This window comes from Bos indicus x Bos taurus, chromosome 11, assembly GCF_003369695.1.
Source record: "Bos indicus x Bos taurus breed Angus x Brahman F1 hybrid chromosome 11, Bos_hybrid_MaternalHap_v2.0, whole genome shotgun sequence".
NCBI classification, from domain to species: domain Eukaryota; kingdom Metazoa; phylum Chordata; class Mammalia; order Artiodactyla; family Bovidae; genus Bos; species Bos indicus x Bos taurus.
The window spans coordinates 44688727-44713715 of NC_040086.1; the positions used below are offsets into that span (position 1 = coordinate 44688727).

Consider the following 24989-nt stretch of genomic DNA (forward strand, 5'->3'; position numbering starts at 1 on the left):
CAGCCATACATATACATATATCCATTCTCCCTCAAACCTCTCTCCCTCCAGGCTGCCACGTAACATTGAGCAGAGATCCCTGGGCTATACAGTAGGTCTATTTTAAATAGAACAATATGCACAAGTCGATCCCAAATGCCCTAATTATCTCATCCCCCCATTCTTCCACTCTGGTAACCATGTGTAGGTTCACTATGTCTGTGAGTCTGTTCTGTTTTGTAAATAAGTTTACTTTTATCTTCCTGTTTCTCTGACTTTCTTCACACAGTACAATAATCTCCACGTCCATCTATGTTGCTGCAAGGACGCACCCTCTATATTCCTTTTAAGAGGGGCCCCCAAAAGCCAAACCTAGGCGGTAGTAGCCTGAATTGCACCAGCACAATTTAATATGATGCCATTACACCTAAAACATTTACAACAGTTGCAAATCTACTTATTTTAAGCACAGTTTATATAATACTTTGACAAACAAAAATATACATTTAGAACTATTATATGTATCTATCTGCTCCGTAGCAAACTTACAATAAATTATACATTATACCAGAGTACATTTTCCTAAAGGCTAAAAAGAAAAAGCCACATTTATGTTTAAAATACAACGCTAGCTCATTATTATTATTATTTTTTTAAAAACTAACAGCCATTACATAAGATTCACTCATTTCAAGCTTACATTCATTTGATATTCACATCAAATTCATTACTTATAAGATTGGCGATGAAGTTGGCTTTTAACACTGTTTGGAAGTTTGTTCCTGACATTTCAGTTCAGCTATGAGCTTGTTATTTTGAAAATTATGTATGAAAAGAAACATGAAAATGACACAAGAAACACGTTACACTCTTTGTAAAAGTATGAAAATAAAATCTGTGTTTTATTCCTATGCTTTGTCCACAGATATCACCTCCAAAGACTGATACAGTGGTGTTTGAGATGTTGCTGTTTCACTTTCATTGAGAATGGGTTTTTGAAAATTAGGTCCACCAAGGAAAAACAGAAGTTTGCAAAGCTGTGAATGCTTCCCATAATGTCAAGACAGAGCAAGTGATGAGCACAAAGCATTGTCTACCACATCTCACAACTTGGTTTTTTCCTTGGAAATTGGGGAGTTTGTGTGTAAATGAGCCTAAATAAAGACATTATAATTGCTATTTCATTCCTTTGGATACTCAACTTTTTTTGTCCTTTTAAAAGAATCATCTTGCTAATGTTTAAGCATTTACAGGTGTGTTTTACACTAATCTAGATTTTATGTATATCTGGTTTGAAAGTAGGAAAGAAATAGTAAGTTAAATAAAAACAGAATATTATTTATTAGCTTAAAGCATTTAAGCTTTCCGGTTTTTAACATTTGGGACAAGGTGAATGCTCTTCCCACTTTATCTTTCTACTATTACAAAATGAACAGAATGGGAGAAAATTTCACTATTTGTATTTATTCTTTTTCACTGGATTTAAATATGGTCATTAGACAACTGTTACCCAACAAAATTGTAAAATATAATATCAGTAGAGACACTACTTCTCTATTTCATGCTACTATAACATGGGTAATGTGTTTTTACAGAAGACTGACTAAAGGGGTTGAAACAAAAATTTACAGTGATGAAGTGGGTGAAAATAATTATTTACACAGAGTGCTGGAAAGAGAAGTAGCATACTTGCTAGGAGCTGCAGTGCATCAGTTAACTACCTTTACATGTCAGAAATTCCCACCTTTGTAGTTTTTTAAAAAAATGTGTGGCCTCTTCCTGGTTCTTCTCTCAACCCATGTACAAGAACTTTGGGACTCCCATACTTACTGGTCCCCAAAATGTGCTTCTTTTCAAGCACTCCATAGAACAGTGGACATAGAGCAGATGCTGAGCAAATAGATGAGTAACAACAATTCTCTTTTCATTTAGGTTATATTTTATGTTTTGTAAAAGTTCTGAATGCAATGTCTTATTCACCATCATGTTTGGATAAATCATTAAAAATATGGGTGAAAGTCAAAGTGTTAATCACTCAGTCATGTCCGATTCTTTGTGACCCCATGGACTGGAAATATGGGAATGACAATTAAAATATGGGAATGACAAGTAAAGTTACTTATTTTCATATTTAAGAATTACCCTGTAAATTAAATTCATGTTTAATAACATGGAGAAGGAACAGCAACCCGTTCCAGTATTCTTGCTTGGGAAATCCCATGGATAGAGGAGCCTGGTGGGCTATAGTTCATGGGATCACAGAGTTGGACGTGACTGAACGACTTTCACTTCACTTAATAACAAAGGAAATTATTATTTGTTGCCTTTAGACAATTACAATAAACAAGGAATTCTAGCTTCCTAAACACAACTTGTGGACTTAAAGTTGACACTGAATTCACTTCACTTTGTCTATGAATTGCCAAAAAAAGAATTTTTTTTTTTTTTGAATAATTGTGTTAGTTTGAATGACTCAGACTGTTTTCCTTTATTGGATCAAATGTTCAGATAACTTTTCAGCTGATTAGTTCATTCTGTTTTTGTAGAAGTAGCTCCAGTTATTTCTATTGTGTGACTGGTGGAAAAACATTTAAAATTCTAAAATGGATACAAACCATAATGTATAAATATACACATTTTTTTTAACTCCAGAAAAGAAGTAAAACAGTATTCAATGACCAACCTCATGAAAGTTATGTAGATACCAAATGTTAAAATTGATGGCTTCTTTCCTTTAGGATGTATTTTTACTTTCTCCTTTCTTCTGCATTTTAAAATCCACTGTATACCACTTGTAGTAGTGATTTGTCTAGTACCTAAGACTGGCTTCTGCAAAAACATGCTGCAGAGTAGCTCTCCTGACACTCATTAACAAACCAGCCTCATTAACAAACACTCAAAATTGAATGGTTTTACTTTTCTAGTTTTACTACTTTCAGTAGTGTGGTTTGTCTCTCACTTTGATAGGCCCTGTAGCTATCTCACCTTATAAGTGGCTCAATTTCACTTCTAGTACAAACAGACGGTCAAGAGATAACATTTTTGTCATGAAGCAAAATGTTCCAAACCTCAGATGAAGGTAAAATTCACTGCTGTTCCTGGCACTTTCTACTTAATGGCCTTCTTGATTTATCACTGCCAGATTGCCTAATGATCACGCCTTTCTCACTGTACGTACTTTCCCCAATGCATATGGTAGTTGTATGGTAGTTTTAGATACACCCAAAGGAGCCAGGAATACTCTACCAAGATGCACTCTACCTTACTATTACCTTGCATGTCAAGACATGCTGCTACACAATATTTTTTTGTTTGCTTTGCCTGCTCTCAGGATAACACACATCACCAGTAAAAGAGAAACAAACTGCATATTCAGCAAATGTTATAGTTAACAGGAAAGAAGAAATTACTCATCACACCAGAGAAATCAGCTGACAAATTCATTGTACCATCCAGTGGAGTGACAGGAATTATTCTTATAACTTCAGTGTGATAGTTAAATCACACTCTCAGGGCATTCTCCAACAAGGTCAGGATCAAGGCTACTCAAACTCCTTGGCTTTCTCATATCTAAACTTCCTTTTTCCATAATTAAGGTGAATACTCTATTTGGCTTTCTGTTTTTTGAGTGGGATTTTAGTCATGTTCAGATACTTAACAAAACTGCCAAGAGTCAAAATTAAATGAAGATGAGACATGTCCATGAAGGAGAGAGAGGTGCTGCTTCAAGGGTGCTTCCTTCTGACTTGTCTTGGATCTGTGCAAGCTAACTACTCTATGGATTTTTGTCCTGCTCATTGTTATTTTTTTTTTTAATATACTGTATATGCTGCAAACCACACTTCCAGGACTAGTCTGCTCTAGTGTCTCATCTGAGAAAGCAGAGTTTTATGCAGATGTGGTTACTGTAAATTATCCTCAGTCCCAGAGCCCTCTGGACTTGAATCCATTTCCAGGAGGGCCTCCTGATGGGTGAAGGTCGAGCTGAGAGTTATGCTCTGCCGTGGCTTCACAGGTGCGAGTTCATCTAGTTTAATGTTTTCATTTCTAACCAGAATCGTCTTGTCCATGTTTTCTTCACTGTGCCTTGCGACAACAGCATCGAATACATCCAATTTTGGTGGTAAGGTTCCACTTTCAAACAGGTATTTGGCTATATAGGAGATGCAAATGTTGGATAAAAATGATGTCACCATGGCGAGGGTTTTAAATGGGAATCTCTGGTTATATATGCCACCTTTATCAATGTAATAGCCAGGGTAAAAGATCAAAGGCTGCAGGTTCAGGTAGGGCTCCCCGCCAGTGACTCGCAGGAAAAGGCCCGAGACGTAACCTGCCGCGGCTCCATATGTGTTGGTACCCTTGATGAAGAGCACGCAGAGCAACTGCGGGAAGATGATGATGTAGACCAGGTCAGAGCTGAGGTACCAGAGCCCATACACCGTCTTCGTTAGCAAGGCCATGGTCATCGCAGAAGCTCCAAACACGAATACTGTGATGCGCATGACCCAGACAATCTCCTTGTCAGAAGCCTGTAAGAAATTGCCATCGAGTCAGTTTTTCTCAGAAAGTGCGGGCTTCTCCAGGAGGAGAATGAGATGCCTTCCTGTGCTTTAAAGCTGCCCTAAAGAACAACTCTGGTTCAAATGGCACAGCCTACAGGTAAAACCAGCAGCAAGGAACAGAGCAATCTAGGTGGCCTCCATGGTGGACCTGGGGAGGAGTTTCAGTGACCGGTATGGAGGAACCAGAGCGCACCTTTGCGCTGCTCGCTGAATGTCAGAAAGAGACCCAAGATGCTGCAATGCGGCAGTGAGGGGGCGTGGCCTGTCTGGCTTCCTCTAATAACCGCCTTACAAAACAAATGGGACCACTTAGATGCTATGTGGCAACACTTGTAAAACATCGTATAAATATTGTTTTCAAAGAATAGTTTATAAGCTTTTAAAAAATCATGAAACTAAAAAAGTATTATGGGCTTCCCTGATAGCTCAGTTGGTATAGGATGTGCCTGCAATGCAGGAGACACCGGTTCCATTCCTGGGTTGGAAAGATCCGCTGGAGAAGCGATAGACTACCCACTCCAGTATTCTTGGGCTTCCCTTGTGGCTCAGCTGGTAAAGAATCTGTCTGCAATGCGGGAGACCTGGGTTCCATCCCTGGGTTGGGAAAATCTCCTGGAGAAGGGAAAGGCTACCCACTCCAGTATTCTGGTCTGGAGAATTTCATGGACTGGATAGTCCATGGGGTCGCAAAGAGTCGGACATGACTGAGGATTTTCAGTTTCACTTTCAAAAAAGTATTATACATTGTGTATTTAAGTGAAGGCTGAGAAAGGAAATTTGAAAATTGAAAAATTAGGAATTGAATGCAGATTAGAATCTAAAGCAAAGCATTGCTCTTATCTCTTCTCCGCCATCCTATGTGCGGTTGAGTTCTCTTCTCAGCATGTCTTCTCACAAGACTTTCAGGATCAAGCGATTCCTGGCCAAGAAACAAAAGCAGAATTGTCCCGTTCCTCAATGGATTCAAATGAAAACTGGCAATAAAATCAGCTACAGCTCCAAGAGAAGACATTGGAGAAGAACCAAGCTGGGTCTATAAGAAGCAAGCTGGGTCTATAACATGTGTGGCACACATGTTAAGACCACTTTTTTAAGCAGCCAAACCACAGTGAGAACATCACTACTGTAATGCTTGGCTCCTGATGTTATTTCCTCACTATCAGTCTGAGACTCAGTAATAAATATGAAACGATGGAACTGTTAAAAAAATAAATAAATAAAGCAAAGCATTGCTAATAGCAACACAAAGGGGTACGCTGGAGGATTAATTCCTTATGTATCTCATTTCACTGTTAAGCACAACCTTATTCATCTGCAATTAAAAAACCATACATAATCAATAAATTATTGTTTGTGTATTTTGTAAAAGTTATTTTTTTTGCCTTCAATTTAGAAAGATCATTGTGTTGGTAATAACAAAGATTTTCACACACAACACAAGAAGTGAGACCACTGTGTGAACTATGACCTAGAAAACTTACGGAAAGCCAAGCCTGAGTGAGGGAAGAAGGTGTAGAGGGCTACGGGCCCCTTGGTGACCATGAGTGTGCTGCTCTATGCCCTCAGATTCAATGAGGAAAATCAAATTGAGAGGCTATTTCCTGACAAAGGAGGACTTGGGGTTCAAGTGAAGAGCAAAACAAGCATGACACTGGTATCTATGAAATAATGACTCACTATGTTCTGCCTACACCAGGGTTTCCTGAGTTTCTTACTGTATTTAAACTGGAAGTTTTTCTAAGATATTTTAGGTTTTGTTACTCCTTCATTAGAAAGAGAAGACATTTAAATTATTGCAATATGACTGCACCTCTTGGGAAATAGTTATACTGATGCATGTCCTTCAGTATTAGAGTGAATAATAGCATGCATTAAAAACCTTTATGTATGTATTAGTCACTCAGTTATGTTCAACTCTTTGCCACCCTATGGACTATAGTCACCAGGTCTCTTTGTCCATGGACTTGTCCAGGCAAGAATGCTGAAGTGGGTGGCCATTTCCTTCTCCAGAGGATTTGCTCGACCCAGGGATAGAGTCCGGTCTTCTGCATTGCAGGCAGATTCTTTACTGTCTGAGCCACCAGGGAAGCCTTCATATACAACATATATGAAGGACCTTCACATACAACGTAAATAAAATGCATCATCATTTAACCTTGTGTGCTGAATCAAAGTAGGGTCAGATTTTCACAAAGACTATTAATAATATAGAATAACACCTACACAGTAAGTGCAAGGATGAGAACAATAACAACAATGTAATGTTAAAGAAAATATAACTATTCTTACATTTTGTCTGAATGAAAGCTGGTAGATGTTGCGAGCAAACATCGAACTTGCTGACAAGATGGAAGAATCTGCTGAGGACATGACAGCAGCAGAAACGGCTCCAAGACCAAAGTAAGAAATGTACACGGGGCAGAGATACTTGAGGACAATCGGCAAGATCATGTCTGCCTCCTGTTTCTCCCTGGGAGCAAGAGGCCCGTATGCAGTCTGGTTCCAGGCTGTTGACAGAAACAACAAACACAGCCAAAGAGCCATCTATCCATCCATCTGGAGTCCTTCTATTCACTAGGTAGCTTTCGAAATAAATTCAGAACATGTGACGTAGTCTAATCGGTGGGAAATCTAATTAGTCCAGTGGGGTATGTTAGTTTAATTAGGTGGCAAGTCCATGTATTGGTCCAGTGACATTGTCTCCTATATTCTGGTGTCTAATGGGTTTTGGTTACACTTAGTCTTATCCACAGGACCTGCACAGGATATGGTGGTGTGAGATTTTTTAATACAAATTTCTCTTCTGCAGTGTTACAATGGTGTTATCTCGTGCAGACTCATTGAAATTAAGTGTTCTCAAGCTGAAGCCTAGAGGGTTCCCCCAACCACACGGAGATGTGAGAGAACACTTAGTGTTTCATTGCTCAGTTATACTCATAAGTGGATAAAGGCAACAGTGGGCCTCTTCTCACCCACTCTCTTCCTGGATAAAGCCTTGTGGTAGGAGCTTCCTTGGCGTTATTTTTCTCTCAAGTAAATTCCTTCTTGCACTGAATTTCACTTATTAGAAATAAACATGAATGGATCAAAGACAGTCCCTTTTTATTGAATAAAAAGTGCAAGTACAGGGTTGAAATTTTCAGGCAGTTTTTGGACTCTGTGGTAGAAGGACTTGAAATATAAGCTTATCTTTGGATATAAATCTTTACTGTTTAGTTATACTAGTATGTAAGAAGAATACAGCAGAAGCTTTAACAGTTGTTTAGTATAGCTCCTTTTATATTTGTTGAATGTTAATGTCATGATTATAGGACCATATAGGGGTGGTTTTCCTTGGATCCTACCATTTTTCCTCCCCTCATTTTCTATTACAATTGTTCAAAGCCATGCTTTTATGTGGCCAGTTTTATAGCATTAACTGGAATATTATGGGACTAGAAATAATACCCAAGGGTCAGGAGTAATTAGTAAGTGCAATCAAATTAAGGACGAAACTTAAAAAATGTTCAGGATAGAGGCTAAATGGGAGGTAAGCAAGTCATAAAACTCTTTTTACCAATTTTGAGTAAGATATTCTCTTAGTGTTTTAGTTTATCTTTACTTACAAACTTATTGATTGATTTCTCCAAGAAAGAAAACCTTTAATTAACAAACTATTGAAACTGTAAACTGAAGCCTCAAGTTCAAAGTGATCCTTGGGTGGTTATGGTGATGGCAGGTCAACTTCTACTTTTTTTCCCCCATTAAAAAAATTGGAGTATAACTGCTTGACAATGTTGTGTTAGTTTATGCTGCACAACAGCATGAATCAACCCTACATACATATATATATATATCCCCACCCTCTCTTGAGACTCCCTCTCAAACTACATCCCCTTACCCCTGCATCCCACGCTTCTAGGTCATCACAGAGCACAGAGCTGAGCTCCTTGTGCTGCATAGAAGCTTCCCACTTACTGACTGGTTTTCAGGTTTGACTTACCAAGGGAACTTTTAAAAACACCGATCTCTGACTCTGTCTTAGGGCACTAACAGAAAATCCCTGTGGAGTAGGATAGAAACGAGTATTTTTTAGTCCCTCCACCTCCCTGGATGATGACGGTGTGCATGTTGGTTGAGAACCATGGCTGACAAGATCCCAGATACACAGCTGATAAATATCCCAACAGTGGGGCTGGGGGCTGCTCACAAATGTCTTATTGGTGAGGTGAGCAGTCACACAATGTCTGAACTATAAGACGATCTGTTGACATCTTATATAACAAAGGCAGATACACAATGGGGGTAATGGGGAAAGTGGGGGAGAGAGGGCAGCTGGGTGCTCGCTGGTAACTTGGGTGAAGCCTGAGTGAGTCAATCAGTGAAGCTGCCAGAGGTTTACCTGTCGATGCGCCAATGGCTCCAATGAGCACGGCTGGCAGAGCCATTACCAGGCACCCGAAAGCTGCCAGGAAAGACAGCACCTGAGCGTAGGTGGCGGAGGATGAAGACAGGACCCTCTGGAAGTAGGCTTGCCACGGGATTCCACCCAGCATCTGCATGGGAGCCATGGGGACCCAGGATGAATGGAGGCAAATAGCATCTATTAGTTGTTTTTATTTTTTTTAAATTTCCTGTTTTATTTTTATTTATTAAAATTTTTTTAAATTGGGGGATAATTGCTTTTCCATGTTAGGTTGGTTTCTGCTCTACAAAAACATGAATTAGCTATATGCATACATATATCCCCTCCCTCCTAAGCCTTCCTCTCCTTGACATCCCACCCCTCTAGGTCATCACAGAGCGCAAGGCTGGACTCCCTGTGCTGTATAGCAGCTCCCCACTAGCTGTCTATTTTACACATGGGAGTGTATATATGTTTACTGGGTATTTTTTAAATGAGATTTTTTTTTTAATAATCACATTCAGAATAGTGACAAGCAAGACTCTGAAGTATAGAAAATGGTTCTACATGCCACTCGTCTTCACTGCTGTCATTGTCACAGTTTCAACTGTGCAGATTTCTTCAAGTTCTTTTCTTTCATAATTACATAGCACAAGATTTTCTTTTCCTTAACTTACCCACTTTAAGCTGTGTTAAAACTATCCAGAAACCTTCAATTTGTTCTTATCTGGAAGTTCCAACCACCACAAAATTGTCTCAAAAACATTAATATTCTGAAACCATGAAGTGTAATTTGAGTCAAAACAACCCAATGAATATTTCTTGATCCCAGTCATGTGCCAGGCAATGGAATGGTTTTGAAGCCCAAAGATGAGTGAAAAGTGGTTTCTACTCTTGAGATCACTGTCCTCTGGGAGAACTAGAGCATTGAGGTATTTTCTAATATAGAGAAGATTCTCTTAGAAAATTCTCTTAATATAGAATTTCTCTTTATACTCATTTCTACCTTGTACCTAACTGTGAGATTGTTGTTTTATTAAGTGATCTACACAATGTGTAGTACAGTACATATAAGCAATCTATGCCTACACTGGGGTTGTGCTTAACATTCTTATTGAGAATATATTATAAAAAAATTGGAGACATTGAACTGGAATATAATTTGTTGATGCTCTAAAGAGGCACTATGGGAACAATAATGAACATCAAAGCACTTCCCTGGTGGCCCAGACGGTAAAGTGTCTGTCTACAATGTGAGAGACCTGGGTTTGATCCCTGCATTGGGAAGATTCCATGGAGAAGGAAATGGCAACCCACTCCAGTACTCTTGCCTTGAAAATCCCATGGGTGAAGGAGCTTGGTGCAGGCTACTATCCATGGGGTCGCAAAGAGTCGGGCACGACTGAGCGACTTCACTTTCTTTGGACATCAAGGGGTGTCAGTGGGTGGAGATGGAAGGAGGAAAGTCCTTAGGAAATAATCCAACATGAAAAAGAAAGAAACCAAGAGGCAGCCATAAGACCACCATGTATTTGGTATAAGCAGAGGTCAGGGTGTGTGGGGGTGGCTAGAGAGGAGACTGGACAATTCTCTAACTGACATAGAGTCAGTGTTCAGTAAATATTTATCATGTGAGTGAGTGAATTGATGAGGGAACTTCCCAGATCACAATGTACTGAAGTTGCTTCTTTGACTGTTTCTCTCATTGGCTCCAAATCCTGGGATATCTGCTTGTTTATCAGTATCTCACATATTGGCTCCAGAAAAATTTCCGTCTTATAAAAGCCATACAAGCTCAAAAAGTTGGCTTAAAGCTCAACATTCAGAAAACGAAGATCATGGCATCTGGTCCCATCACTTCATGGCAAATAGATGGGGAAACAGTGGAAGCAGTGGCTGACTCTATTTTTGGGGGCTCCAAAATCACTGCAGATGGTCATTGCAGCCATGAAATTAAAAGACTCTTACTCCTTGGAAGGACAGTTATGACCAACCTAGACAGCATATGAAAAAGCAGAGACATTATTTTGTCAACAAAGGTCTGTCTAGTTAAGGCTATGGTGTTTCTAGTAGTCATGTATGGATATGAGAGTTGAGCTATAAAGAAAGCTGAGCACAGAAGAATTGATGCTTTTGAAGTGTGTTGGTGTTGGAAAAGACTCTTGAAAGTCCCTTGGACTGCAAGGAGATCCAACCAGTCCATCCTAAAGGAAATCAGTACTGGGTGTTCATTGGAAGGACTGATGTTGAAGCTGAAACTCCAATATTTTGGCCACCTGATGTGAAGAGCTGACTCATTTGAAAAGACCCTGATGTTGGGAAAGATTGAAGGCAGGAGGAGAAGGGGATGACAGAGGATGAGATGGTTAGATGGCATCACCAACTCAATGGACATGAGTTTGGGTAAACTCCAGGAGTTGGTGATGGATAGGGAGGCCTGATGTGCTGCAGTTCATGGGATCACAAAGAGTCGGATACGACTGAGTGACTGAACTAAACTGAACAAGCTCAAAAGCAAAAATAAACAAAATAAAATAAAACAAGGAGAAATTCTAAAATTCATAATCCCATGCCTCACTCTATATGCTTCCAAAACTTTTCCCTTTGTTTTGCAACCTGTAAATCAATCTATCATTAACATCTTCCATGTTGAAAAATATTTCATCAATAGTTTCAATGACTGTATGAGCTGATATACATAATTTACATACCTATGTCTCTGGACACATAGGTCATCAAGGTTTGTAAGTCAGGTACAATCTGGCCTCCGCTGATGAACAGAAGCTCTGATGGGAAGGTGGAGCAAGGAGTGGGAGCCCACTCACCAGGGTGTCCAGGGGTGGTGATGAGCACTGAGATGAGGATGGACATGTGTGTCACTTACCAACAACAAAAAGCTGTCAAGCCACGTGTAGATTTCAAATGGCTCGATGGTCCCCAGCCAGGGCTTCTGGTACTTGGTGTGCAGGGCAGTGAAGCCAATGTCAGCAACTGCAGAATTGGACAGCGCAAACGGCACGCTGATCCACTGCAACCAGAGTTCGGGAAAGCATTAGTGTGGCTATCTGGGACATGCAAGATTTCATGTATTAGTTTTTTTTTTCTTCTCATAGATGGCACAGCTTGGTCATTCCTCTTGTTCAGGGGAGGACCTAGAAGCATGTTCTCTATGGACACCATGGAACACTGATTTAGAAAAGTTAGAGTAACACGTTGTCAGCTTCTGAGCTAATTATGCCATATCACATTGACTGCAAAACCTTTGGGAAGAAAACATTGAATTCGAGAACTTTACATATGTTTATACAAAACATGAATATTTGTTAGCATATATATATATAAAACATGTATTTTCTTAGAATTAGAAGATATCCATTCCTTAAAGTGACTGGGAAGATTTGAATGAAAATAATTTCTAGGAGCAGTCTCATGGCATAACCATAACTAATGTATAGAAAGGTTAAGAGACAAACACAGATCAGGGTCACGGTTTAAATTTTAACTCTGACAGAAGTCTTTGAAGGAAGATCACACATGTTTCCATCAAATGTAGGCGTGAAGGAAAGGAGCCCCCAGAGCTTTCTAAGAGCTAACTGAGGGCACTTTTCTGTCAAAATCTCACAATGTGATTAGAGTTTTTTCATCCAAGTAATCCATACAGAAAAGCAAAATTTCCAATACTGTATGACTTAATGTGTGTTACTCATGATGGGGAAATAGGACTTCTATTAGTTTTTGCCGAGTTAGTATGAAATACCATGTCATCTCTTACAAAAGGAGAAATGAAGGAAGGCGGGAGGGAGGATGAAAGGAAGAAGGAAGTCTGTGAATGGCCCTACTCACCAGGCCCACGAAAATGCAAAAGAGCTGAACGACATCCGTGTAGGCCACAGAGTACAGCCCGCCCACCAGGGTGTACAGGGTGGCGATGAGCGCAGAGACGATGACAGACATGTGCACACTGGCCCTGATGATCACGCTGATGGTGGCTCCTGCAGAGATGGGATGGGAACAGCCCAGCTGAAGTTCCACAGTCCAGCTCTTCCTTCTCACTCCTAACCTGAGTGTGCCTGTGCACATCTGTGTTTATATACACATATACACATACAGTCTAAAATGTTCTTTCTGAAATTAGTGCTTTGCTCACTTATTTATGAGGAAACCTGAAACTCATGACTTGATTACAGAATTCCATGACATAAACTGAACTGAACACTACTATAAGGTCTTGCAATCATTTCACCGACTGCCTAAAACTCTGACTTCGTTGAACACATGCAGTGTATTTACTCACATCCATGAGAAAAACAAGCCTTTATGATGAGCATAACCACCCAGCTTCTCATTTTACAATTAGCATTGATTTGCTCTTTTGCATTAACTCTGACCTCTGTCAGCTTTTATTAGATGACACACGGTCTAAGGTATCAGGGTTTGAAATAAATTCACAGGAAAAAATAATAAAACTGGTAATAAAATTGCACTTTCCAACTTTTTCAGCTTTATGAAAGATTACTTTTATTTTATTTCCTTTTCCTGCAGCATTCCAATCTTGTTCCTAGGATACAAATGTACTGAAGAGTCATAGATTTAGCATCATTTTTAAGGGTTTTTATATTCCCTTAAAAATTTTTTTTATTGGAGTATAGTTGCTTTACAATGTTGTGTTAGTTTCTGCTCTGCAGCAAAGTGAATCAGCTATGTGTACACAAACATCCCCTCTTTTTGGATTTCCTTCCCATTTAGGTCACCACAGAGCATGGAGTAGAGTTCCCTGTGCTCTGTAGTAAGTTCTTATTGGCTACCCAGGCCGGACACTATAAACTCCTAGAGGAAAATATAAGCAGAACACTCTCTGGCATAAATTGCAGCAAGATCCTTTTGACTCACCTCCTAAAGTAATGAGAATAAGAACAAAAATAAATAAATGGGATCTATTGACCTTAAAAGTCTTTGCACAGCAAAGGAAACCACAAACAAGACAAGACAACCCCAGAATGGGAGAAAATATTTGAAAACAAACCAACTGACAATGGATTAATATCCAAAATATACAAACAGCTCATGCAACTCAATATCAGCAAGCATTATGTTTTATAGTGATTTTCATCACTATAAATTCATCAAAATTGTAAAGCCACTTTAGAAGTCAGTCTATGCTTTTCTAACTTTATGATTTTGTTTATTGTGTTTGCTGATGTCTACATTTCTAATAGAATATTAATATCATGGTATGGATAGCTGGACCATTGTGGAGTTTTGGGCTGCCAGTTCAGCATTCACTTGTTGTTCTACACACCCTTTCCTGTTGTTCTCAAGAGTGGTATAGTTTATATCTTGTATTATTAAATGTAGCAGTGATATTCCTCTCACACTAATGTACATGCAACACGTGTGATTTGAGTTATTAACTGCAATCTTACATTCTATCCTCACTTCTCAATTGCATGCTAATAGCATATGCAGCCCATCTGAGATGAAAATCCATTATCTAAAGAGCAGTATGAGATATCTCAGATACTGTTATCTGAGATAACAATGCAAAATATTTTTCAAAAGAATTTTCTGCTTAGTGCTTTGGTTTAGTGAAAGTGTAAGTCACTCAGTCATGTCTGACTCTTTGCAACCCCATGGACTATATAGTCCATGGAATTCTCTACGCCAGAATACTGTAGTGGGTAACCTTTCCCTTCTCCATGGGATCTTTCCAACCCAGGAATTGAACTCAGGTCTCCTGCATTGCAGGCGGATTCTTTACCAGCTGAGCCACAAGGGAAGCCCATGGTTTAGTATCAAAATTAAATTACTTTCTTTAGTAAAAACCAATTGAGAAAAGGAAAATCTTAGTAAATAACTGGGAGCAGAAGACAAAGGAAAGAGGTTGGTTATTTACAAGTGACTTTGGACAACTGACTTATTGTTGTATGGATATTTAACAAGTTATTTTTTTTTCTCCTAAGACTATTCACTTCATGTTGAAACTTTAGTTGCAATTCTTTGCCATTCACCTTTGGTCTAGCTCTCTACTGTAATAACAATATTTTAAAGTTACAGCCCATGAATTATGAAAAGTTCAATTATTACTCTACTTCTTTTGAATACTGTTTAATTTTCCACCCTTTAGTGCAATTTCTATTAATCCTACACCTCCAAAGGTAGGGAAGCTGCATGTTACAGAAGAAAGGTCACTGGATGAGGAGTCTAAAGATGTAGGGTTTAGTGTGTGGTGGCTCAGATGGTAAAAGCGTCTGCCTGCAATGCAGGAGACCCGGGTTCGATCCCTGGGTTAGGAAGATCCCCTGGAGAAGGATATGGCAACCCACTCCAGTATTCTTACCTGGAAAATTCCATGGATGGAGGAGCCTGGTGGGCTACAGTCCATGGGGTTGCAAAGAGTCGGACACGACTGAGAGACTTCACTTTCAGTTTTCACTTTCAAGTCACTTCAGTCATATCCAACTCTTTGAGACCCCATAGACTGTAGCCCACCAGGCTCCTCTGTCCATGGGATTCTGCAGGCAAGAACACTGGAGTGGGTTGCCATTCTAGTAAAAGCTGTCATTTGGCAGTAACTCCGTGGCTTTAAAGAAGCCACTGACTTTCATTTCACTATTAAGCTTGGAATGAATTTTTTTCTCTAAAATATTTTCTAAGTCATTCCATCATTTGTAGTGAGTAAAACCAAACCTAGACTTCCAGAGCTGCTGTGAAATATTAATTTACTCATGCAGCCAGAAAAATAAATATACTGAAAATAAAGTTATAAAAATTCTCTGAATTTGATCTGTTATGTAAATACACATTTCTTTAAGAAGCTGTAAGGATGTTTATATATATCGAGAAGACAGTTTGAGATACTCCTAAGTTTTACAGGTGAGCTATGCACATTCATAGTAAGGTGGTAAAATATCTTGTCCCAAGCTATTTCTAATAAACACTAATTTTGAAGTATATCCAACTATTATTTTTGAAGAAAACAGAGCTGTTGTTAAATTGAAATATACTTTTTTTTTTACTAGAACATATATTTCAAGAATAGCAGTCATGTTTTCATAAATGTTCTTTGATACATGTGTATGTAAAGAGAGAGACATTAACATATTTTACATGTATGTTGACATACACACAGATGTAGACACGTAATTGCTAAAATAACTAATTGCAGCAAAGTTCAGAGTTTAGCTATTATGATTTATATTTCCAAAGTACTTTAGAAATAATAGGTTTTCATTCTATTCTCCCTTTAGGGCTCTGTTATATGAATTGATCCTTACTCAGCGAGAGTGAACATTTTGTATTCTGTTAGATATTCAGCCCACTCCTTTTTTGATATCTCAGCAGGCAGTTTGTTCTTAAAACCAAAATTTTCTGGCTTTGAAACCAATGACAAATAAACTACCATTGCTAGTGAGAGCAAGGTGGGAAGGGAGCTGTGTGTTTATGTAAAACTTCATGAGGATACGGCAGGGATGGTTGTAGAGCATGACCACTCAGTGCCAGGAAAGTGCAATATTTTCACTGAATATTACAGTGAAAATTATTTACCTATTAAATTCACTTCTTTTCTACATTAAATCTTCCTTCATCTGACAGTTGGAGACCAACAAAATAAGATACAATTATACAGGAGTCTAGAGAGAAAGGAGTGAAGAGTGGTGTAAAGTATTATCTGATGTTACAGAGACCAAATCTGATGACAACCCTGAAAGCAGAAGAGTAGCCTGTAGTCTAATGCATAACACAGGAGCTTCATGTCATCTGACTTTTCTTTGGGCCACTTAAAGCCTGACTGTAGATGTAAGCCCATTGCTTCCATTTGTAAGAGGAGATGGAGATGACAGTGTCCTGGATGTCACACAAAGACACAGCTCATAAAGGGAGGACAAGGAAGGCCTAACCCTGCGAGTCTTCAGGAAGGAGCTCAACATTCAGTGGGATGGCTTAGACTTATTCTGGATGAAAAGGGAGGGTGCTGAGCCTGAAGCTTGCCCACAATCCCACTGAACTCTCTCACTTCCTAGGTTTTATGAGTGGGCTGAGAACTCAAGGACAGGTTGTCCTTAGCATGGATGGATCTTGGAAGTAAGTTAGACCCCAAAGAGTCTAAGTTCAGTTTTCAAATCCCTGAATACGTCTACACTCCAACACTCTGGATGAAATGGGATTCATTGAGAAAGGAAAGACTGCTGTTTTCCTTTTCTCCTTTGAAGAAAGTGTAGCTATGGGTGATTCATTCATTCATTCATGTGTAATGGGACAATAAGTGTTAATAAGATGCAGGCCCTGCCTTCAAGAAATTCATAATTCCTTTTGTGACCATTTGGAAACTGAGAAATAGATAAATAGCCATATAAATACAAAGTAGTAAATCCACTGAAAACAAACTTTCTGGTTCTTACAGAATCCCAGAGGAAAGGCATCTGGAAAGTTCAGGATGACTGCCTGGAGGAGGTGACATCTGTAGAAGATTTGAAGGCTCTTCCTGGCTGGTTTGAAAGGAAAGCGGGGGCTGTGCATCCTAAGGAGGGGTCACTGGGCTTGCAAAGTTCTGGAGGAAGGGAGAAGGAAGAGTCCAAAAGAAGCTTTTCCAGCCCAGTTTAAAGGTCTGGTTTTAATCAGTAAAGGGGTGTGGTTGGATTCAATCTAATATACTGTGTGAAGACCATGGGAGAAGGGTGGCCTTGTAAGCAGCAGGGTGGTGGTGTTAATCTAGGTAAGCGACACTGGGGCCTGTGGCTGAAGATAGTAAAACTGTGTATCTAATACTTGTTCAACCAGAGTGCATGGGCATGCTAAGTCACTTCAATTGTGTTTAACTCTTTGCAACCCTATGGACCATAGCCCGCCAGACTCCTCTGTGCATGGGATTTTCCAGGCAAGAATACTAGAGTGGGTTGCCATTTCCTCCTCCAAGGCATCTTCCTGACCCAGGTATCGAACCCATGTCTCCTGCATTGGCAGGTCGGTTCTCTACCACTAGCACTACCTGGGAAGCTCCCTGCATGCAGAAGGATGTTTCATTGGTTCTCACCTAAGGCTGAGAAGATGGCTGCTGCCCAGAACATCTCTCCCATCAGCGCAGGGATGAACAGCAGCCCACCCATGCGCTTCCCATAGATCTGCTGGAAGGGGTCTAGCATGGTCACGTAGCCCTTGGAACGCATGGGTTTTGCGAAGAACAGACCACCTAAAGGAAATTCAAACAAGCGTTAAAGAGAAAATTGAAAATCTGCAATATAAAAGTCTTTGCTAACCTTTTACTGTGTATAATTTCTCAAAGGAAATGAATTTTTTAGAATACTTCTATGTGTTGAGGAATCAGTCTGCAAAATCCTGTGAGTACAGGACCAAGAAATATTTAGCAATAAATGGAAATTCCTTAACACAATGACCGTTGTAGGCATCCAAGGCTGTACATAGCATGGCCAAATCATTTGGGCTGAAAAACGTGGACCAGCTCAGCACTCCCTTAAATGTCTATGCACCTGTATTATTTGATTAAGCACAAGATCCAACAAAAGTATTCTAAGAGCAAAATAATAAAACAAAAATAGGAACTGTGTTAAATAATATTCTTGATCTTTTATTAGTTTGATTTACAACAAGATATTCAGGTACCATTCAAATTGATTCATTTTTAATGATATGTCCACACTATTTTGGAAATAAAAAACATCATTACACTAAGAAATTCACTGTGCTGATTGCAAAATGATCAAGGGAATTTTTTCTACATATTCCATAATCAAGAGATCCAGTCAGCTACACATTCGTGTTACCACTTCCTGATAACAGTGACTTCGGTGGGATTTCCGGTGGCATTTCCCACAATAGTTATGCTGTTTGACTTATTCTTTCGGTTGCTATTTATACTCCTGATCTTTATGCTTTACTGACTGAGTCACTCGGGTATAAAGCTTTTCTTACCTAAAATCAGACTAAGAGAATATCCAATGGGTGCCTGAGCCCACGCCAAGCCGTAATCTGGAACATACACGGCCTCCGCTGTCCCGTTGATGTAGCCTCCTCCAACCCAGGTGGCTGAAACAGGATGAGGAGCGAAGGGGAGATGTATCATGCCTGTTGTCCCTGAGACCCGCTTGGCCCCACAGGGTGCCCCTGAGCCCCGAGAGGCCTGTGGGACTGCCACCAGACACATGGCTGGTCTGGGTGGAAGTGATTGAAGAGTGAAAACTGCACTTTGGATTTCTAAGACTCATCATAGAAAAATAAGTGTTAAGACTTCTTAATCTTTTTTGTACTGGTTACACAACAAAATTAAAACATTCTCAACATACTGAGTTAAGTAATTCTATTATTTACATTAATTCACCTATTTTTTTGTGCTTTTTAAAAAGTGATATGTAGAAAATTGAAGATTACATTTGTGGCTTACATCATATTTCCACTGAACAGTGTTGCCCTGGATATTTTCTAAATCCACCGAGTCATGAACATTTTGAAATGATATTATAATATCACAAAGTCTGAGATCATATGTGATATATTTCACGACTGCCTCCATTCTTAATAATGCTACAATTCTTCCCCTTGCTTCCATAACATGGAGTCAAGTGTCTTGATTTCAAGGGCCTTTTATTTTAATTGTATTGATCTTTCCTCATTGATAATGACTATTGTCTTCAAGGAGTGAAGTGTGTATGTGTGTGTGTGTGTGTGTGTGTGCATGTTTGCATGTGTGGTTGTGGGTGTGGGTGCTTTCCATTAATAGAGTCACTTCATAAACATGCATAGGGTTTTGGCAAATCTATTTTAAATGATAATGTAGTTGTACTTACTACCTTACACTGTTAAGGAAGTGGAGGGAGGAGGGTGCCAGGTGATGTAATTGAGCTTAAATTGCTTTTTCCTTCTCTGTCTCTGGATAGAGACCTACACTTAGGTGTAGGTCTGACCTACACCTGACCTACACTTAGGGTTTGGGTCAGCCTTCAGGAGAATTAAAATGTTGACTGCATGCATGCTCATTTGCAAGTCTTTGTTCTAATCTGGGTCTTTCAGGCAGACATTTGATATTTCATAAAGAATAATAAGAACTATGTCTTCTTCAGATATTATTTAATAACATTATTGTAGCATAACAGCTGAAGAAGGGAGGACATAGAATCAAAGAAAGCATGTTTTGATTAAACAACTTTGGGTCCAAAATGATCTATAAACTCTATCGTTTTCTCTGAGAAGAACTGTAGTAGTTGATTTTTGCTGAAATGCTAAAGTTAATGGAACACTCTAATCTTGGCAGTTTATACCCTTTGAAAAGTATTGTCAAACTATTTACAATAATCCCTGGGTATAATTGCTGTAAAATTATGAGGAATAGAGGCTGGCATGAAGCTTACCAAATATGAGACTGAATTCTGGGCTGCAATGGGGAATAAAATTTGACTCTGAAAAATTCTCTGAAATTTCACAGTTAGAATGTTCATAAAACAAATAACTTGTTTATGAAACTGCCAAAGACAAGTGTTTCTTGCCAAAATTTATCTGGCATTTAATCCAAACCCAAAGCAAAGGAGAGAGAGCCTTCAGTGGTTGATCCAATTTTTAAAAGGTCAATATGAAAAGACCTGCCTGCAAAGGAACTTTACATACACAAATGGAGAGTTTATACACAAAATCCTCAAGTGGACAAATGATATTTAGCAGCTACCCCATCTTCACAGCAGCTTTTCCATGGTGGTGATCAATAACAAATGCTATGATGTGCTTTTCTTATCCTAAACCTGGTGAAATTTTAAAGACTTTCCTTCCCAACCTCCCACAAATGGCAAGTAACCAGGACCTAGAGCAATGACTTCTCACAGCACAGCCCCTGAGACCTCACCTTTCTGTCAGTCATCTGTGACTCCCAACACCACACAGGAAATGTTTTGCCACGTTAAGTAAATGCCTGTTGGTCTTATTAGTGATCTTATTGGGTCTTAGTAGCACAACATTTATTAGTGATCAGTTTTCATTGTGTAGGTCTCCTCTCCATTTCCAGAAAGAAAACTGGTGCTTGAGTTAAAATATCATAATTACAAACTATTGTCTTAAAATATTATAATATAGACAGGCAGACTTGGGTACTTTTTGTAATTAAAGTCCCTCTATTGTTATCAATATGGTCATTTGCATGTTCATATATTTTCACGTCAGATTCTTGAGAACAAGGATTCTTTTAAATCATATGCATTTTTATTTTCAATTTTTATTCCTTATCAAATAACACAATCAATGAATCTGACAAGTTTAGATAATATGGTTCAGATTTTAATTGAACTATGATATTGATCAAGGCTCTGTTTGGTTCTGAGAAAAAATCTTTAAAAGCTAAGTTCGAGCAGGACACGTTATAAGAAATATCATAATTCAAATTTTTTCAATATAGTTTAATAGCCTATTAGATTAAAATCACTCTAAATGATAAAAGAACAAATTCTGAGATATTATCTTTATGAACATAATTAATGTATTATTTAACTAGAGTATTAGAAAGTTATTATAATTTACAATTAATAAAATACTTTCGTATGCAACAGTTTATTTATTCTTTTCAACCATTTGAGGGAAATAAACAACTGTCATTTTATTTTGCTTTTCTTCTTATTTTCTTTGTCAAAAGAGAAATCTGAGGGAGATATAATTACAATGCTTTAAATCACTTCAGATACCAGTATTCCATGTGGGTCTTTGTTTGTGCTCTAATGAAAACTGAAGATGAAGATACAAAGGTGCCTGTATTGTTCATCAACAGCTGGATAATAAGAAAAAAAAACAAGAAAATCTGCACCAACGTTTCAGTAAACATCTGCAGGTGATAGGTAAGTGGGTGATTCTTATTCTTCATGTTTTTGTATTTTTTCTGGTTTTGTTTATTATGCATCATAGAAAATATTTTGTAAAATACATTTTTTTTTCTGTATGTGTGTTTATGTACAAAAAATGAGAAACAGAGGGTAAAAGAGAGCTCTTTTCACCCTGGGTACCTTTATGGAGAAGTGGGGAGAGGTTGGGTGTGGTTCACTGTGTGGCCGCCAGACCTGGCTCTGGTCCTTACTAACCACACGAGTCTGGGTCCTGAGTAGCCCAGAGCCCTTCCGAGTGCTGTCATGAAGATCGAACAAAACCATGTATGGTTGGCAAAGAGTAAAACAAACAAAATGTGACTATCTGAGAGGCAGAATCGATCATCAATAAATTATTCTACGACACTGTAGGTTTCAAATGGCCAAACAGGGATGCAGTCTGCCCAGATTGGTTTGGAAAACTTTTTGAAATACAGGGTTAATGATTTTTAACTAGCACTTCAGGACTGAAATTTGGTTATCATTCTGATATGGTTTCCAGTGGGATATTTCTCCACTGGGCACTCATAGTAATTCTGTTGGTATGGATTATATTGATAATATTTAAAAACCTAATATAACTCTAAAATGAAATGTGTGATGTTAGTGAATATGTATCAAGTGGTAGTATGGATATAATTTTAAATTGTTGTTTTTCAGTATTATTTGAAGATATTAACAACCGAGAAGAATAGAAAAGAAAAACAAGCCACCACTTAATCAGAAACACCTTTGGGCAAAGGAGGACAGACTCTGGGGGCTTCTGGCATGGAGGGGTTTGAATGGGTGATAGCTGCAGTTGGTGGCTGAAGGATTCTTACTAAGACACACCCTGGTGTTTCCCTTTTGTATCAGTATTCCTGAAACCTTTTCCTCAGACCCGTGGATTCATAACACGTGATCATCTTCCTGTGAGTAAAATTACTTCACTACATGGGAGAATAAGGTTTCAAGACAGGACATCAATCAATTTGGAATTGGGCTGCCTCCAAAGTGACTTACTTAGTTTTAAAACCATCACTGGTTAGTGTTCATCAACTAGTTAGCATCCATTAAGATAGCTCGGTCACAACTTGATGCCTGTAGTAAGGAGTAAAAGGAGGTGCTGCCTACATCACATCGATGAACAGAAACACAACTTGTGAGACTCAGGCACTTCTGCACATTCCCCCGCCTCTTTGTTTTCACTGCTTCCACCCACCCAGCAGCCCAGAGCCCAGATTTCTCTCACTGATATTCTGTCCAGTAACTGATAATAACATCATTTGGTCCAGTGCTACTGGGTTGAAAATATTTGAAAAATATATAAGTAGTGAACACAGAGACTTACTCAAGGACAAAGAATGAGGTTTGCTTTGTTCCCCTGAAGAGCTATGGCAGGGATGGCACAAAGGTGGGCGTGAGGGGACCCACCTGTCATGGTGAATCCACCCACCAGCAGCCCGATGTCGCGGCCGCCCACGATGATGGCCTCGCTACGCTCCTCCGCACTGCCACTGTTCTTGGTCCTCCAGGCGGCCCAGATGCCGACCAGCAAGATGAGAAGGTAGAACACCACGATGGCTACCAGCCCTTCCACCTGGAAATCCATTGTCACTGAGGGCTCTGGGCTCTGCCGCGGCAGCTACTTCATTAAGACTTCTGCGAAAACACAGATGCCTTACAAGCCAGCCAAGCAAATACAGGCAGCCCGGGTACACCAGCTGGCTCCTGAGCGGTGGCCACTTAAAGAAGAAGTGCATTGAAATCCGAAGTTTACCTGTGGCTACCAACAAGCCTTCATTTCATCACTCTCTTTCTGTTCAACAACTGAACCTTGTCTTGGGTTTGCAAGAAACAGAGAAAATGGGGGTTTTGCTGTTTAAGGAATGTGCTCATTTTGTATTAAATTCTTGCAGTGTAAAATTAACCTTGTCGTGTTTTAACCCGGTAACTTGGGCAAGAAGTCACTCACAATCAGCAAGTCTGTATTTACTTTGGAACCACTATACTGTTCAATCCAGAATTGTTCAGTAGTGTAGATGCATCATAAAGGATCACTCTGAGAACCCATGCATAATCATTCATTCATTCAATCATCATCCCATCCCTCCTTTCAAACATCTTCAGGGAGTGGTTCCAAAAGTAACCTGCCATGCAAATATCTGGGGAAAAAATTTAGGAAGATCAACTTCAAAACAACATGGACCTCCAATTTTCAACAAGTGCAGGAGGATTAAGTTATGGCAGCCACTAAAGGCTTGTGCTATTTAGAGGGTCTCCCTCCTTCAACCCTTCCCACCCAGTGTCTTCCCTCTCTCCCCTGCTCCCTCAGTGGCACACACAGGGAAACGACTTAATAATACAGAAATGCTTGAAACAAAGCGGAGCGTCACAAGCACTAAAAACAAGACCCTTAGAAGAGACGCGTCAAGTTCTAATGCCTTTAATTTCTAGAATTCTTGTTCTCTCGTATCTTCCTCTCGTGCCTGTGGCTATCCATTCTCCTCAATTGGCACGGACAAGTTTTTGGGCAAGCCAGACCTCCGTGCATGCAGATGGGCGACAGATCTTGGACTAAAGAACCAGCCTCCGTCCCTTGGGCTCAGAGAAGTCAAAAGGAGCGCGAGTGGCGAGTGAGGGGTGAGCTTTGCCTTTGCAGCCTTAGCACCCCGTGTTCCCCTCCCCACCCGCAGGTCTCCCCCTATCCTGCTCCGGGCGGATCCTTCTGCGCCCCAGGGTCCCTCCTGAGCCCGCGGCGTCCCCGGCGCCCCCACTGCACCCCGACTTCACAGCCGCTCGCACCCAAGGACTCAGGCTGCGAGACCCGGCCCGCTGGGCGTCCCCGCGGGAGGGAGGCACAGAGCCGCGTCGGAGGGGTGGCCCCGACGCGCTCCTACCTGGAGTGGCCGCCGCGCAGGGAAGCGCTCCGCGGGTCCAGGCTCCTCTCGGCCGAGACTGCACGGGACACTGGCGTGTGGTCGGGGCGCAGGGCGGCAGGCCAGGAGGGTCCGCTCCCGAAGCTCCGCACCCGGAGTCTCCAGAATCGTTGCGCGCGCGAAGTTGACAGGTGTGGGCGCGGCTCGGGGCGCTCGGCGCGGCCAAGAGGCGATCGATCCAGTATTGGCCACAGTCCCCTTTATAAGGGCGGCCGGTCGTCAGAGCCGGGGAGGCGAACGTCAGAGCAAAGTGCCCCGCGAGCCGGCGGGCGTGGGGCGCAGGGGACGCGCCGGA

At 40.1% G+C, this 24989-nt stretch overlaps 1 protein-coding gene and 1 pseudogene across 1 annotated transcript; one reads left to right on the forward strand and one right to left on the reverse strand.

Annotated features, from left to right (window-relative positions):
* Positions 1-436: 436 nt before the first annotated feature.
* SLC5A7 (solute carrier family 5 member 7) lies at positions 437-24989 on the reverse strand. The gene is made up of 9 exons (XM_027555437.1): positions 24656-24989; positions 23190-23417; positions 18856-18969; positions 17960-18115; positions 12772-12920; positions 11813-11956; positions 8926-9079; positions 6834-7051; positions 437-4511 (listed from the first exon to the last, which is right to left on the reverse strand). Exons 2-9 carry the CDS (start codon positions 23365-23367, stop codon positions 3882-3884), a joined length of 1743 nt encoding a protein of 580 aa, XP_027411238.1. The 5' UTR covers positions 23368-23417; positions 24656-24989; the 3' UTR covers positions 437-3881.
* LOC113901258 lies at positions 5277-5624 on the forward strand (annotated as a pseudogene).